The sequence below is a fragment of the Squalius cephalus genome (genome assembly GCF_949319135.1).
Source record: "Squalius cephalus genome assembly, chromosome: 7".
Taxonomy (NCBI): domain Eukaryota; kingdom Metazoa; phylum Chordata; class Actinopteri; order Cypriniformes; family Leuciscidae; genus Squalius; species Squalius cephalus.
Window position 1 is genome coordinate 26,630,089 of NC_137128.1, and position 18,104 is coordinate 26,648,192.

Sequence of the window (18,104 nt, forward strand, 5' to 3'; positions counted from 1 at the left end):
GCATAGATCCATAGTTTACAATGTCACCAAAAGACCAGAATTTCAGCACTCCATATTAGTATCAATACTTTCACAAGTCTTGAATACTTTACGCTAAGTATTAATGTAAATAATTATATTAATAGTAATTATATTAAAACAATGCAGTACGCTACCGGTCATATCTTTGCAGTTGGTAAGATTTTTTTTTTGGGGGGGAAATTAATATTTTTATTCCGCAAGGACACATTACATTGATTGAAACTGACAGTAAAGACATTTTTAATGTAAGATCCTGGGGAAAAAAAATCATAGAACAAAAATACTAAGCATCTCAACTGTTTTCAGCTCTGATAATAATAAATTATCAATTTATACATTTTGTCTTTTGCTCACACAAAGTTATCTTAAGGTCCCCGGAGACTTCAAATATACTGTACTGCAGCATTATTTTAGTATTATTTTTTTATACTATTATAGTATTTATTAATATTTTGAATTAGCTTTAATTTTTATATTTTCTGTTTTCATTTCAATTTGAGTTTTTATCAGGTTTTTTCCCATTATATTTAGCTTTTTTACATTTCAGTTTTAGTCATTTTTGTACTTCAGCTTAAACTTATTTTAGTCAGTTATTTTCATTTAAGTTTTTTTAAGCTTAATGTTTTCATCTAATATTTATATTTTATTTCAGTTTTATTTCCAATTTCTGAAAATGATTTTTAATAAGTTTTAAAGTTTTAGTTATCAATAACAACACTAGAATGCATTATAACATAAATTATACAAAAGTAATAATTTTCAATAAAAGTGCTAAAATGATTGACAGTACTGTAATATATTACATTCACAGTGATTTGATGGTGTTAAAGTTGGGCAGCATCAAAGCATTTCTTAAAGTTAATTGTGTGTTACAGCTACTGAAGTTGTCAATCCAAAAGCAATGAAAGTGTTTTTTTCTTCAGTCAGTGTTGTTGTTTGATCAATATTAGCTACATAATACACGCATGTGTATTAGGCTGCTTTTAAACTGCAGGGCCTAATGCATAGATTTTGAGACTATTGAAATATATATATTTTTTAATTTGCCCTGGCTGTTTACAATGCACTTAGGCCAAACTGACTGTGCTTATGTTAAGACCTTACCAAGACTGGCCTTTTGACCATGGAAGTGCTTTTCACACACTCCCTTCACAAAGTGTGCACACATATCATGCATGCGTTCAAAAGCAGTTTCCTTTCTGTACTCCATATGACTTGTTTTTAGTATCGACACACATTTGACATCCTTAGTTTGCATTTGTTCATACTGAGAGGTTTAATCCTCTCTTTTCAACCATCAGCTGAATCAGTTAAACTGCTGCAGCCCATCTTCTTTATAAGAGAGGCATTATTACTAAATGATCACTGACTGAGAGCCTCATGGCTTTAGACATAAGACCCCTGAAGTCCTGAGTAATTCTTTTAATAAGCACTGTTCCTGTCATGCTTCTTCTGAAAATGACATTTAGTGAACTGCTGTACTGAAGCACTGTGGTCTTTTCCTTTGTGGAGATGAAACTGTGTTGCATCTACACAGGCACATGTTTGTGTGTGTTTGTTTTAAAATAAACTTGCTTCTTTCATTCCTCATACCAAGCTGCTGTTGTCATGTGCAGTTTTTCTGGAATGACATGAAGAGAGCAGCAGTATTGCAATGCACAGTAGTCATCTGCAGTGTCTGTGTGCTCAAGCAGTAATGTCGACACTGTGGAGGGAGGGGTGGTTAATTAGGGCAAGTGAGAGACTGTTTTGTCTCCCCGAGGAGCTTTTGCTTCATGCTTCTGAAGTCATGAAAAGCAAATGAAGGAAAGAGGCTGATCAAATTAAGCAAGGGGAAACAGGTCGCGGTGCAGTTTCCAAGTTGCTTGCTTATGGTTGATTTTGGTTTAAATATTTGAAATGAATGAAACGTTCTATGGAAAAGTAAAAAATAATATTTTTATTTTGGGTTCCACAGAAAAAAAATGCTGTCATACGGGTTTGGAATGACATGAGGGTAAATTAATAGTGCCAAAAAATTTTTTTTTTGGGTGAACTAACCCTTTAAACGACTTGTTTATGTGAAATGTCATTGGGAGACTATTTTTATGTTTTTTTTTCTATTATTACTTCTCTCTGTCCTCTCACAGTCAATTGGGTGGCTTATTTCTGTAACTTTTACCATTTAGAGAATTTGCTTCATGTTGACGTCTACCAAATGTCATGCAAAAATGTAGGTTGTTTTGTTTTGCGCTCGTAAAGTTAATTTGCATTGGCCCTGTATGTGTTCTTTTTACCCATAGGCATATGATCGGTCTGAGAGTGAGGAAGTGACTGTTATTGCCAAACTCGTGAAGAAGATTCTCATCATTATTTCCAGGCCAGCAAGACTTCTGGAATGTCTGGTAAAATTATGATTAACACTGATTCTTTTTTTATTTTGGGTCTAATAGACCCCAAATTATAACAATTTTAATTCATGGTTCTGAACTGCTTACTACAGTGACTCACTTAATTGAAATGCTTTTAAAAATAATGTAAAAATCCCAATTTTATTAAATAAATGGTAATTTTGCAATTAACCTCTTTATGTTTTTTCTTTAATAATAATAAAAACTGCTCACATCATTGGGGTCTCTGGGAGCATAATCACAGCAGAATGTGAAGGTTTAAATTGAGTTCCCCTCTGTTTCCCATCAGAGTTCCAGATCATGTTGAAAACCGCCTGCGCCCTAGTAATCTACCGTTTCTAATTAATTACTGTGTGAAGACTGGGACTCATTCTGATGCCATTTATATAATGCTTGCTTACCATTTTTCTATTAACCAACAGGAGTTTGATCCTGAGGAGTTTTATCAACGTCTTGAAGTTGCCGAAGGCCATGCAAAAGTTGACCAGGGGATCAAGACTGACATCCCCCGATACATCATCAGCCAACTGGGTCTCACTCGAGACCCCCTGGAGGGTATAATTATAATTTATCTAGCACCCCACCCTTAAATTATATGTTTTTGTCTATGTTGTAAAAGGTAATTAAATATTAGCTTTAGGCAAACAAGTGATTGATTTATTTGTTTCTTCTTCTTGTCTGTGGGTTCAGATATGGTGCAGCGTGAGCATAACTCAGGCGGCCCAAGCAGAGAACTGGATGACACTACAGAGGTAAGAAAATAAACCAATAGGCTTGACATAAAATCTTAAAGTGGCTCACTGTTTCTCTACACTGCTGGAGGTCTCATACCTTCCTTTCCAAGAGGTCCAGTCTCTAAATTTCATTCCTAACCATGATCCAAACAATCATAACTACAAGTAAAACTTATGTACAGTTGTGAAATGAAATAACCAATGTACATTGCAGAAATATTGGTGCAACTTCATGTAGTAATGACCAGTAATCATGTGGTAATCAAATCAGGCCATTTGATTTTTCTCTCAGTTGCACTTTTTTTTGCTAACATGTCATCATATGAATAAGTCTGGCATCAAAACAACTTCTTAATGCAACACTTGAGTTATAAAAAGTCTCACAACAGCAATACATTATAATTGAGATTAGAATAGTCAAATTTAAAGTGATAAATTATAATATGTGCTATCATTCAAAAGTTTGGGGTTATTTTACTTATGCTTACCTAGACTGCATTTATTTGATCAAAAATACAGTGAAACAGTAATATTGTGAAATATTATTTCTATTCAAAATAACCATTTTTTATGTTGATATATTTAAAAATGCATTTTATTCCTGTGATGGCAAAGCTTAATTTTCAGCATCATTATTACAGTCTTCAGTGTCACATGATCCTTCAGAAATCAATCTAATATGCTGATTTGATGCTCAAGAAACATTTCTTATTATCATTAATGTTGAAAACATTTGTGCTGCTTAATATATTTGTGGAAACTGTGATGCATAACCCCCCCACCCAAACTTTGGAACTGTAGTGTACACTACATTTATATATTTCTTCAAATTTCAGTGTTAAGAATTAGAGGGCTTAACTGGTACTTGTGGGGGGAAAGCCCAGCAGTTTAAGATACTGTCAACTTTAAGAAACAGAGAAATAATTAGTGGATCTAGACCAACGCCTGCTAACTTGTGACTTATGACTTTGAATCAAATAGATGTTGTATTGTTCTGTTCTTCAGAGGTTTCTGTGTTTTGTGCCCCAGAATCGTCCCGGAACCACGACACCTCGAAGAAAACCTCTGGAAAGAGATTTTGAGACCATAAAGCTCATTAGCAATGGGGCTTATGGGTGAGCTCACATTTATTGCTATTTTCTTTAAATAAGGAATTGTCTGTTTTATAGTCACAAGAATTTAGGCCACCAGTTGACTAAAGGCTGGGATACACCACACAATCTAGATTGGTTTGCCTAGACTTTCGCCCAGATTTGCAGTCTGGATGAGTCAAAACTAGTTGCCAAAAGTCAGAACAAGTCTGCAGATTTCGGGCAGTCGGATTTGACAGATTTAGCATATAATCGTGTAGCTTATGATGGGCACATACACTCATAGATTTTTTTTTAGCTTCAGACAAGTCAGACAAGACTAGTCCATCCAGTTGGAGGAGATCAGACATGTTTGATATTTTGGAGCTGATTTTCGATCACATTTTCTCCATTTGTCATGGTCTCCTAGCAAACGTTAACAGTGTGTTGTGTTCAGAATGACTTGGAAGTCTAATAGTGTGTGATCTTCAGTAATTTAATTTATGATGTAAAGTTTTTTTCTACAACAATTTACAAAATCAACAGTGCCCTTATTATGCTATCTTAACCTGTTAAGCCTCACCAGTGCGTCGGCGCACTGAAGCGGTTTTTTTATATATAGCTCAAAGTTACTATCAGATTTAATGTTATACTTCGACAAACTATACATCATTAAAAAGATATAAGACTCAAGTTTCAGTATTTGACCACTATTGTATTCTGAGAAACTCATAGTGCCAGTTATGTCTTAATTTGTGTCAGGAGTTATGAAATGAAAAAATGAGTCGATACCTTTAATATGAATTATGCGCGTCAGTCTGTTCCATTCATAAAAAACTCCCGTGCTGTCGTCATGACAGCGATACACAAAACAACGTCCCTCAGGGCTTTAGCTCAAAAATGTGCAGACTTGGAGAAATATTGATATATTCTCATAGATTCACATCATATTTCTATAGACAGGAATAATATTTATTGAATTTATACCCAAATGCGTCGATGTAATCATTATGAGCGCTTGCATACTCTGATACTGTGTTTTCAATTCATACCAACAGCCTGAGGGCGCTATTATGCACAATAATAGTCCATATATAGAACATGAAGAAGAGCCATGATCATGTGACATTCCAGGACGTCACTGATACACACAAAGCTACAGAGTTCGCGCTGTAAAATGCAGATACAGATGTTTTGAAGATAATAAACATGATTGCAATGATATTTGAGTTACCTGTGTTTTTCAAGACATGCCAGGTATTTTCATAATAATAGATTATATTTATAATGTAATGCTAATCTATATAGACTATCATTGTGCAGAACAGTATACAATAGTATATTTTCTGTCTGATTTTTTTATCTGAAGCCAAATTAGATCACAGAAGATTATTTAAAACACTCATCTTGCGTTTTAAAGTAAGTTTGGAGCACAAACATGGTTTTAATCTCATAAATTGTCGTGTATTGATGGTGTGTTAAGCTAACATGCTAGCTAGCCCTAGGTGCACCTGCAACCTAGAAGTTATATTTTATGATTTTTTGAATGCTTACTGAAAGTTTCTTTTTTCAAGAATGTTCTTTATTCTTTATTTAAAATGTGAGGTGAACTTTGAGAAAAGAAATTAGGGACTGAAACCCTATGAATAGCATGTGAATAGCCAGTCGTTAGTAACTATAATGCAGACAAAAGAAATGCATATTTCGAGCCATAACCAGGCTAGAGAGGTGTGAATGTGTGCAAGGGGAGACTGAGACTGAATGGGGCTCGTTTGCACCACAAAACAATAGAGACAATAAGACTGAATGGATGACTTAGAAGATCAGCAGCATTTTAGTGTCAAATCAAAATAAAGTAATTTGACATGGTCTTGAAAAACATGTAACTAAATACAGAGTTTTGGACTTATTATCTTCAGATTTTAAACATAAAATGTTTAGACATGTGGCTTTAGCTGTAGTGCATTTCTAGATTGCTCCAGTGCCAACTTCAATTTTATTTTCATGAGGATGTTTCATTAAAATTAATTTCTAATAACTTTACAAAAATTTGAAGCTATTTATAACAATTTTTGTCATTATGACAATAATTAATTCTACATTTACAATAAACTGCCAGGTGTCAGCTTTCAAATGAGACCATACTTGTGCTTTTAGTACAAAGGGTTCATGAACTGTATCTGTTTCAGTTTGGGTATGTCATTTCTGGGGATTTTTCAAAAGTGGGGTTGCAACTTAACAGGTTAAAGGCTCTTAAAAACACTTTCAGTTTCTCATAATATACATTGCACATTTTTCAATGATTCTCAAACGACTCGTTGGATGAATCAGTCTCTCTAAATCTTTCCGCTAGCCTACTCTGCTTTGATTGGCCAGATGGGCCCAGTCTGTTGTGATTGGTCTACCATTCACAGCACACGTTGGAAACAAAACGCCCATTACAATAAACTTCAGCTCTGAGGGGGATTTATAAAGCTCAGAGATTGTACTACACACTGTAAAGACATTAACGATGACGTCGATTTTACCGTATCAATCCAAGCGCGAGTCCGATGATGAAACATTGGAAGAACTAGTTATTGAACCCAAACCTCCATCGCAAGGACGACTTGAGCAGGAGCATTAACAGACACAGTTTTAGGTAATTGTGGCCCACAGCTGATTAGCAGAACTATTTCAGTAAGACAGCAATAATGTGGGTTAGCTGGAAACTTACACTATATAAAACACAAAACTAAGTATTTTGAACACACGGTAGAAAATATATCCATCAATAATTAATTATTCATACTTACAGACTGTGATTCTTAGGAACAAGCTGATCAAATTAAACTGGGTTCTGACCCATCTTTCATGAGCTAGCGTTTTGCAAATCCCAAATTTGCATTGCATGAAAGGGAATTTTCGAAAAACTATAATGGGGCACTTTAAATGTGTTGAGATTTTAAGGGTGTTCACACTTGTTTGGTCCGGACCAAAAAAAAAACATTCATTCATGGTCTGCAAAGCGTTAACAATGGCATTTTTATCACCAAACCCGAAGGCATAGGGATACTTTCACAACCTGATTGGTCGGCTTTTATGATGTATTGCCTATTTTGAGACATAACTTACCAAACATCCAAAACAATGCTGTGTGCTAGGCTAAATGCCATCGTTTTATGTGCGTAGCCTGCATATGATGGTATTTTGACCAGCTGAGAACTTGTGAAGAGCTTATAAAATGTGTAAAAGAGTCAAAACAGTGGCAGGAATCCCTCCGTCACACAAACGATCTGCTGCGAGGAGACGCAGTTCTGATGCCTGTACCGAACTGTGATGGCAACATAGTTCGGTATCAGAGTCTCATCTTCCTGTTTTTGGTTTGTTTACATGTCTTTGGTCTGTGTTGCATTCGTATATAATTCGAACCGCACCAGATTTCATTTGGAAGCTAACCGAGACCCATCTTTTCAGTGGTCTCGGTCCTCTTGTTTGTGTGCACCAGGGTTCGGATGGCAGCGTTTACACTAATTTAAATGAACCTGCATTAATGTGGTAGGCAATCACACCAGGGTTTGGTTAATCAAACTAAACATGCCAAGTGTAAACACACAAAATTTTGTGTAGTGTGTTCCAGCCTTAAGAATATCAATCAGCCTTGATCCTGATTTTAGCATTGACTCGCAGGGCTGTGTACCTGGTAAGGCACCGTGGGACACGGCAGAGGTTTGCCATGAAGAAGATCAACCGGCAGAACTTGATCCTGAGGAACCAGATCCAGCAGGTGTTTGTGGAGCGTGACATTCTGACATTTGCAGAGAATCCTTTTGTGGTCAGCATGTTTTGCTCTTTTGAGACAAGACGGCACCTCTGCATGGTCATGGAGTATGTAGAGGGTGAGTCAGAAGAGTGATGCATTGTTTTTCTTGGTCTAATCTTATGACACATATATGCATCATTTCTTGTGTACTATCTGATTCTGCAGCTGTAATGTTTTAATATGAAATTCTCTTTGCAGGTGGAGACTGTGCAAATTTGCTGAAGAATATGGGTCCCTTGCCAGTGGACATGACCAGAATGTACTTTGCAGAGACAGTTCTGGCACTAGAGTATCTTCATAATTATGGCATTGTGCACAGGGATCTCAAACCTGACAAGTAAGAGCTACTCTGAATCTGATGCAAGCCTGCAGTTACGCATGACTCCACATCCTGAGAATATTGCTTTCACAGTGTTTGTTTCCTGTCTTCAGCCTACTCATTACATCAATGGGGCACATTAAACTGACTGACTTTGGTTTGTCTAAAATCGGTTTAATGAACATGACCACAAACCTGTATGAGGAGCACATGGAGAAAGACACAAGAGAGTTCATTGATAAACAGGTCAGTCTACCCATACATGCAGTTTTTAAGTTTTACTAGTTTTAAGTGTTCACATTAAAAGGCTAGTTTTGTCTTCATTTGTTTGAGTAATTTCTACCCCATATTTTTTTTATTTCTTCCATAAAACAAAACTTCCATTCAGCAAAATGTCTAAGCAACTATTTTATTTTACTTTAATTGACTGCCAAATCAATAAAGGGGAAAAACAGCTGGAAAAAAGGGTGAAATTACTTTAAAAAGAGGGAATAATGGCATTTTCAAATTTTATTTTATATAATTTTTTTACTGCCAAGTTCCAGAAAGGACAAAACTGCATTTTAAAGGGGTGGTTGATTATGATTTCACTTTTTTAACTTTAGTTAGTGTGTAATGTTGCTGTTTGAGCTAAAAAACATCTGCAAAGTTACAATGCTCAAAGTTCAAAGCAAAGGGAGATATTTGCTTGTAAAGAAATTGCTTTTTTAGGACTACAACAAACGGCTGATAGGGACTACACAACATTCCTCCCGGTAGTGACATCATCAACCCTAAAATTTACATGAACCCCGCCCCTGGAACACAATTTATAGATTATCAAGTCAGAATATGCTAATCAATGACTAGAAGATAACTACACATAAGCTACATAAATTCATCAACTAACCATTCAGAAATGTCCTGTTGCATTCTACATGTTGCCACTTCTTGATTCTCTCCATCATTGTCTGAATCCGATTTGAACATAAAAGGCTAAAAGTTTTTGAAATTTTCAGTGCATGTCTGTGTGAGTGCAAGCTGTTGAAGCTCCGCCCTCTGTGCTGGTAGCAGCAGCTCATTTGCATTTAAAGGGACACACACAAAACGGTGCGTTTTTGCTCACCCTCATCTGGGGTATTTTGAGCTAAAACTTCACATACACACTCTGGGGACATCAAAGACTTATTTTACATCTTGTGAAAAGGGAATTATACCACCCCTTTAAAATGAGATTTGGGTTAAGGGGAATGGAAGATTTTGAACAAGTAATGCCTTAGATTAGTTACTGATTTTTATTTTATTTATTTTATTTTTCATTCCAGAAAGGACAAAACAGCAATATACATTTCTGTTTTTGTTTAAAATTTCATATGATAGCTTTGTGTTGGAAACAGAATTTGTGTGAAATTTAAGTCATTATTCAATTTTGTAATCTTTCCTATTGCTGTATTTCTCAAATTTAATTTGTGGCCAAGTATATTCAAATTTGCAATGTTCTGATCGCTCACAAGATGCAACATAACCTCTCATGTCAAGTTTAAATATAAAATGAGATTTTCAAGTTGTGTGATGAAGACGACAATTTTGAGTGAATTACAAACTTAAATTAGTGATGTTTTTTCACACCAACTATTAAATGGCTTCAGATGACATTTGACTTTTATTGTACTTTTATTGTACTTTTTTTTTACTGTAATGGTACCAGTGAAAATTACCATTCCCTTTTGATACATGATAGAGGATTGCTTAGACGTTCTCCTTTTCCAATCTCATTTTGTGTCTCATGGCAGATAGAAATGATGACAATATTTTCCTCTGATGTTTTCTAGGTCTGTGGCACTCCAGAGTACATTGCACCAGAGGTGATCCTGAGGCAAGGTTATGGGAAACCTGTGGACTGGTGGGCCATGGGCATTATCCTGTATGAGTTCCTGGTGGGTTGTGTGCCATTCTTTGGAGACACACCAGAAGAGCTCTTTGGCCAGGTGGTCAGTGGTAAGGATCGATCCCTAACCCTGCGTATTAAATTATAATTGATAAGATTTCTGCCTGGTGGATGATTAAATGAGTGGGAAAAGCTCCCATTTCCCTATATAACCTGAGTTTTATCTAGGAATCAAAATATCAAAAGAACTTGTGGGTGTGTGGGCATTTTTGACTTGGGACAGTACGTAACGTAACCTCCTTGCAGTCCTTTAGTTAATGTTGTGTGTGTGTCCTTATCTCTGTCACTGCATAGATGAAATCGAGTGGCCAGAGGGTGATGATACATTACCTGCTGAGTCTCAAGACCTAATCACAAAACTGCTGAGACAAAGTCCCTTGGAGCGCTTGGGAACAGGTTGGTGTTTTGCCTGTTTAGCCCCGATAAATGCCTGTTTATCAGTGTTATTTTAATATTATTTATATACTATTATAATATTTATTTATATTTTACATTTTATTTTATTTTTTAATAGTTATTAAATTTTTTAAACAAAATACTTCTATTTAGTTTTTTTTTTTTTCACTTTAACAAAACTGCTGTTAATAAAATTAAAAAGTTGCCATAATATAGCCAGCATTGAATCGTGTGGTATGACCTACAGGAGGTGCAGCAGAGGTCAAACATCACGTCTTCTTCCATGGTCTGGACTGGAGTGGACTGCTAAGACAAAAAGCTGAGTTTATTCCACAGCTTGAAACTGAGGATGACACAAGCTACTTCGACAGTAGGTGGCTCCCTTGCTCTTTTATGACATCTGCTGAATCATAAATATAATGTAGATGCAACTTAAGTTTCTATTAATCTGCTGTCCAGCACGCTCTGACCGTTACCAACACTCTGAGGAGGACGATGAGACAAACGATGATGAATCTTATCAGGATATCAAGTTCTCTTCCTGCTCGCATCGCTTCAGCAAGGTGAAATAGCTGAATGTGCACAACATTGTCTTTTAGTGAGGCCTGTCAGTCAGTTATATTTTGTTCTCATGGCAGACTGAGACATTTAACACAGATGACTTGTTTTTGTCATGTGAACTAGGTGTACAGTAGCTCTGAGCAGCTGGCTTCTCCTTCTAACTTGAGCCTGTCCTCCTCTGAGCGGAGCTGCAGTGAGGAGAAGGAGGACCGGTGGGATGGTCATTCATTGCTGTCTCCAGTAGAAACCCCCAGACAGCTTGCAAGTAGCGACAGGAAGCAGGATGCCCTCAGGTGGAGGTGAGCACAAGGCTGTGCATGGAATAGGTTACTGACACACGACATTCTATTTCTCCAGTATATATTGTTTGTATGTTGCAGACATATTGGGTATGCATAGAGTTCCTGAAAAAGCTTGCAAGGAATGCTATAATACTAACAATGCAATGCACTCTACTTTAGGTTCATTAATCGCAATGGAATTAGAAAATCAAATAATTATAACCACTAATTTAAATGTACATTTTTTTATTATTATTATTATTATTATTATTATTATTATTATTATTATTTCTCAACAGAACTGAATCAAAAATGCTAAATAAGTTTTAATCTACAAATTGATGACTGAACTTCACATGTAACATGTGATGTGATGAACAGTGTTGTTATCATTAACTAGAACAATAAAAAAATAAAAAAAACATTTTTGTTAATTAAAATAAAGCTGAAATAAAATATTAATAGTAGATTTTTAGATTTACTATACTAAACTAAACAAAAATAAGAAAAGTGACATTTGGCAACTAACTGAAATAAGATTAAGATGAAGTACTAAAATAAATAACTGAAATAAAACTAAAACTTAATTTTTTTTTTATGTATAGATTTCTTTAAAAAAAAAAAAAAAACTAAAAGAAATGACAAAACCACAGTAACAAAATTACTAAAAATTAAACTAAAATCAATGTGAAAATAAAAATATAATTCAAAATATTAGTAAAATGTATAACAACTGGTGATGATAATGATATATATCTATATATATATATATATTTTTTTTTTATATATGTATATATATATTTTTTTTTTTATATATATATATATATAAAACACAATTTTTTTATTTTTACAAGCAATAAAAATGTGCCCAAGGGGTTTAGTGAATTATAAAATAAATACTAAGAAATATGTAAAAATGGTTATTTTTAAAATGCTGTTGAGTTGCTTAAAGTCAAAGTTTGTAATATCTCTTCTCACTCAGTCCAAGTCCGAGGCCGAGAGCATCATCCAGTTCATCTCAGCCTGATAGGGGCAGTAGTCCTCTTATTTTAAACAGCACTCAGAGCCTGGAGGCCATGCCACACTTTGCCTTTCCTGAGGATGAGGGTAACAATTTTTTTATGCATATGAATCTGACTTTAGGTGAAATTAAAGGACAGCTTTTGAATTGGTCAGTCTGTAAATGCCCCTTCTCAATTTTGAGTTTTCTTATATATTTGTTTCCTTTTAGAATGTCTTGTCTCAAATCTCCAGCGAATTCGTCTACGCAGCAATTCCACTGGAACAAGACCTACTAATCGCAGGGACCACAAGGGTTCACGTCGCCTCGGGCTCCAGCAGGAGACCCCCGAGAAGCCACGACCACCATTTACATGCAAAGTCCCCAAGTCTGCATCTGTGTCTGGCCTTTCCCTCATCATCACAGCAGGTAAAGGGAGCTCAGATGTGTTCATGTAGATGATGTACCATCATGTGATACCATCACATTGAAGGCAACTGAAATTCATGTGACTAAAACAATAAACAAGTGAAGCAGGTGGTTTCAAGAGAACAATGAACAGTTGAGAGGAACAGAGCGCTTATTGACAAAGATGAAAGTGAAACATTACTTGACATAAATAAACTGTGTTAGATATTTAGTACAATAATGTGGATATTGCAGATATTATGAGGCGTTTCATTTATATATGATCCTTTATCGGCATAGATGACATCCCTGGTGGGCTCCAGACAAGCCCCATGTCTTCACACTCCCTCTCATCCAACCCTTCATCTCGGGACTCTTCCCCCAACCGTGACCTCTCTCTCAGCGTATGCAGTCTTCGTCCTCCTGTGGTCATCCACAGCTCTGGGAGGAAGTACGGCTTTGCGCTCCGTGCCATTCGGGTCTACATGGGCGACACAGATGTCTACACAGTGCACCACATGGTCTGGGTGGGTATTATGAATGTAGTGTGAATCATTCCATTTTATTCCATTAACAACTAGTGATGTGCCAAAACTTCAGCACCCGAAAATACTTGACTACAAATTATTTAAAATGTTTGTCCGAAACAATTTGGGAGGGCCAAAATCACGTTTAATCATGCTTCTCCAATGGCGCGTTTTGCTGTATCAGTGTCTAGTTTGTGCAGTGTGCACACAACATGGATAACCTACAACATTTAAACATAAGCTGCATAGATGGTAGGGCTGGGTTAACAATATCAATTTGCCTTTAATCTTCATTTTGTAGTGCCTACCATGCAGTAATCACAGTAAATCTGAAGAAATCTGTCATGAAAACAAATTTTTATTTCAGCCACAGTTTAAATGTTTATATTTCAACAAATTAATACTGTGTATTATTAAAAGTTGATATAATAGCTACCTTATGTGCTGTTAAAATGATTAGATTCTACTCAGTTGATTATTAAATCAATTTGATTAATTGATTGATTATTATTAAGTAAACTTTTTCAGTGAATGCCTAGTTCACATTGAACGATTTTAGGCCAGATTTTCGCTTGCCGACAAGGTTTTGTGAGATCGTCGGTAAATGCCCGAAATCATTGGCAAATCGGTGCTCGTTCACGTGAGTGACAATCACGCAGTGTGAATGATGAAAGACGCGATCTGAGAGAATCGCCGATGAGTCGCCAACGCCCGTGAGATAATTGGCATGCTAAAGATCTGGACCTGTCGGCGATTCAAAATCCTGCTGTGTGAATGTGTTCTGACTGAAAACTACATAGGCGATGACCTACAGCCAATGAGAGAGCAAGAAACAGGACAGCGGGATGTTTGGGGAGGAGTTATAGACCAGATTATCAGTATTTTAATAGATATATTTACAATTATATCAAACAGAAACAAAGCAGAAACATTTGCTTGACCAGCAGCACATTGCAAAATTCTGTATTTAGCCCCCCAACTCTCTTTGCAGAATGCACTCCCTCGAGTCCTTGCTCCCTCGTTTCTCCCCAACCATTTCTTCCTACAAAATCTTTTTTTTAACCAAATCAGCGCACAGACAATTTGGATCGCAATCTTCTGGCAGGCTATCATTTTTAATAACATTTTCAGTATCGTGCGAGAACTCCGGTCTCACACATGTGTGATCTTGCGTTCACTTCTCGCGTGTGTTTGGTTGTGAAACGTAGGCCTAGTTTGCGGACCAAACAGAAGTTGTCGGCGATTCTTTCTTTTGTAAAGTCATGCAATGTGAAACCTCCTGTCGCCGATCCATCGTGCAGTGTGAACACAGCAGCAACTGAATGTTACCCCAGATAGTCGTGCAGTGTGAAAAGAACAGTGACCCAAGTACTTTGAAAATCGTGCAGTGTGAACTCGGCATAAGTGAAAACTAATTTTAAAAAAGTCATTTCGGTGCATCACTTTGGTTAGCCATATTGAGAACCCAGTGTATAGAGATTACATTTCATTTAAATGTGCTTTTATGTGTTACCTTTTACTTAGAGCGTTGAAGACGGCAGCCCTGCTCACGAGGCCGGACTGAGGGCTGGTGACCTCATCACTCATGTGAATGGAGAGTGTATCCAGGGTCTAGTGCACACGGAAGTGGTGGAGCTTCTGCTGAAGGTGAGATTCTCAAATAGATCTGGAATTGAAGGCGGCCCATTCGCTTTAAAAAAAAAAAAAAAGGATGGGAGTAGATACTTGATTTCTTGATTTTCTGCTTGTAGAGTGGCAGTAAAGTGACTCTGCAGACGACTCCTCTTGAGAATACGTCCATTAAAACCGGGCCTGCAAGAAAGACCAGCTCAAAGGGGAAAATGGCACGACGCAGTAAAAAGAGCAAAAGGAAAGATGGTCAAGACAGGTTGGAAAGATGTTTTATAGCATTTTCTGGAACATTTTAAACCTGTTACATGAAATTTAAGCCCAACTTTTATATCATAACTTTTCCAGCAAACGGCGTAACCTTTTGAAGAAGCTGCCCAAACACAGTCCAGGGATTCAGAACAGTCGCAGTTTCTCTGCGGGGTTTCAGCACTCTCCTAACGACAGCCTGTCTGACTCTCCAACTCCAAGCCTGTCTCCTGGGCCCAACACCCCATGCAGAAGCCCAGCTCCGGACCTGTCATGTGGTATGACTCAGTCTGTCTCTCTCTGTCAGATCCAGCCTTTATATGCTACGGCTTGTAATTAGTTGCGCCTCAAAGAAAAACGCCTCATTCAAGGTTTCAAATTCTAGAAAAAATTAGTTTGGCATGATTTTTTTAAATATTATTTCTTAAGAAAATTTAACAAACTGCTTCACTGCTCATTAATATTTGAAAAACTTTTGTTTGTAGTGCAGGCTATATATCAAATTTCTAAGATTTTTCCACTGTGTGATAGTGTATTGGTGGAGCATTAAGAGCTCCAAAATAAATTGTCTTTACATTCTTCTACTGATGAATAAAAATAAAGAAGGACTTTATCATTGATATTTTTCAAGTAGTCTGTGATTGATTGGCATTGCTTGTACTCTCTCCACAGATTCAAACTCTCCACAGAGTTCCTCACCCTGCTCAAGCTCTCCAAATTCACCCATCCCTCAAAGTCGACCAAGTTCCCTTCACGTTTTGGGATCCAAGATTGGCCTTCGCTATAGCAAAGCAGGCCGCTGCAAGTCCAGCAACAGTATTCCCCCCTCTCCCCTCGCCTGCAATCCCTCCTCTCAGCCTCTGTCTCCGCAGTGTTCTCCATCTTCCCTCGCTGGAGTTCCCAAAAACCTCCACTCATTTCATAATAAGATGATGTCCCCACCGACCATCGTGAGACAGACGGTGTGTCCCCGCAGTGCAGAATCGCCCCGTTCACCACTGCTGAAAAGGGTTCAGTCATCTGAGAGGCTCTCCGGTGCCCAACATGGAGACAAAAAGGCCTTCTCCATTCGAAGACACACTGTGGAGGGTTCTCAGTGTGAGGCCGAAGGGTTTGAGTCACAAGCTAGTGACATTGCCTCAGGTTTTGTGTGTGTTGGGGACCATGCTAGACAAGGGTTGTACATGGCTGGTCAACGAGTGAGGGACTCCGGCGGTGTGGTTATGAGGAAGCTAAACTTATCTGAAAGACGAGATTCATTTAAAAAGCAGGAAGCCGTTCAAGAGGTCAGCTTTGATGACTCTGATGACAAGGAGATCGCAACATCTACACCAGTGCCATCTCATCCACGTTTCAAAGTGGCATGGATCAGCGAAACGCAGGCTGAGGGAAGCTCAGAGAATTCAGAGAGGAAGACCAATGAGCTTGGATCCAGGCTAAAAGAACAGAAGAAACAAGAGGATGGGTGTTAGCCTTAGATATGTCCAGAAAACTGTGAGACTCCGATGTACAGGTGCTTCCATGATCATTTGAAACATACTCAGAGAAAAGACAAAGTCTTTGTTTAGTATCATTTATTCATAAGTTAGGAGTCATTCACCTGCCAAACTGTCTTTTAATGGGATAGTTCACCCAAAATGGAAAATTCTGTTGTTCCTCGTGTTGTTCCAAGCCTGTATGATTTTCTTTCTTTTGTGGGACATAAAAGAAGATCTTTGGGAAATTGTCTCAATGTTGTTTTGGACCCTACTGACTTCCAGAAACTGTTTAAACTTTCTTGAAACAAAATATTTCTGTTCCACCGAAGAAAGTCATACAGGTTTGGCATGCCATAAGGGTGAGTAAATGGTGAATTTTACTATCCCATAAAATTAGTTTTACCAGGTAGCACAGTGAACTTTTGTAGATTTTGAATTTTTTTTATTTATTGTATTTTCTTTTACACGAGACAGGAATAGAAAGGTCATACAGTAGGATCGCTTTCTGAGAATTTGCACATATGTGGTCCTGCTGAGGTTCAGTTACTGTTGTTGTTTTTGTTTTTTTTCATTCTCATAAATATCAGTATCATATAATGTCTATCTGGTCAACAAAATGTAGTTATATGTTGAGTTCCATTTTGTCAAACTCGGATGTACAGGAAATGAATCTTGTGTTCCCAATATTATTCCAGCACCTAAATAATGAATTTTAAGAAGCCATTCAGCCAATGTTGGCGTTGTGGTGTATCATGTTTACCTGAGTGTACTTTTTCTCATTACTTGGAAAGAACAAATTGGCTTACAAATACTAATTTGGTAATACCTTTTTATTTATAATATTTTGGATCTGGTGTAGCAGTGTTGTACAACTGAAATCATTTGACCTATGTAACCTTTAACAAATGGTGGTTTTCTGTCTCAGTGTTTTGAAGTCTGACTTGTGGAAATGTCTTTTCTCTTGAATTCACACAACAGCCATATGGCTTTGTTTTTGTGACTACCCTATATAAATGTCATAGATTTAATCTGCCTGATAGCCTTCTGCGGTGTTGTCATCTGCTTGTTTGCGTGGAAAGAAATGGCAGAAATCATTGTTACTTCACTTGTAACATGAGCTTTTTTTTGTGCAATGGTTTGGTTAAACTGGATTGCTTCCTGATTCATTAATCAGAACTATAGAGACAGAAGTTCAGATACTTGTGAATTATAACTTGCACTCCCAGTCTGACTTGTCTGTCTTTCTCTTTTTCTGTATCTCAGATTAATGTGGCACTATTTCCTCGAGTTCACACACTACCTTCATATTTTT

General features: G+C 37.0%; 1 protein-coding gene across 4 annotated transcripts in view; it reads left to right on the forward strand.

Moving 5' to 3' along the window:
* The window catches only part of mast3a (microtubule associated serine/threonine kinase 3a), a 33,339-nt gene extending 15,283 nt beyond the window's left edge, over positions 1-18,056 (forward strand). For 2 of the 4 annotated variants that reach the window (XM_079877054.1, XM_079877053.1), the window contains 19 exons: positions 2,304-2,405; positions 2,834-2,966; positions 3,102-3,163; positions 4,151-4,260; positions 7,885-8,093; positions 8,216-8,354; positions 8,450-8,582; positions 10,148-10,313; positions 10,558-10,659; positions 10,907-11,029; positions 11,119-11,222; positions 11,344-11,519; positions 12,484-12,608; positions 12,733-12,930; positions 13,210-13,436; positions 14,961-15,083; positions 15,188-15,324; positions 15,414-15,592; positions 15,987-18,056. In XM_079877054.1, coding sequence (XP_079733180.1) covers positions 2,304-2,405; positions 2,834-2,966; positions 3,102-3,163; positions 4,151-4,260; positions 7,885-8,093; positions 8,216-8,354; positions 8,450-8,582; positions 10,148-10,313; positions 10,558-10,659; positions 10,907-11,029; positions 11,119-11,222; positions 11,344-11,519; positions 12,484-12,608; positions 12,733-12,930; positions 13,210-13,436; positions 14,961-15,083; positions 15,188-15,324; positions 15,414-15,592; positions 15,987-16,786 — 3,348 coding nt within the window. In that variant the 3' untranslated portion in view covers positions 16,787-18,056. The remainder of the gene's footprint in view (positions 1-2,303; positions 2,406-2,833; positions 2,967-3,101; positions 3,164-4,150; positions 4,261-7,884; positions 8,094-8,215; positions 8,355-8,449; positions 8,583-10,147; positions 10,314-10,557; positions 10,660-10,906; positions 11,030-11,118; positions 11,223-11,343; positions 11,520-12,483; positions 12,609-12,732; positions 12,931-13,209; positions 13,437-14,960; positions 15,084-15,187; positions 15,325-15,413; positions 15,593-15,986) is intronic. The other 2 variants (XM_079877056.1, XM_079877055.1) reach the window with 1 other exon arrangement.
* Positions 18,057-18,104: the final 48 nt, after the last annotated feature.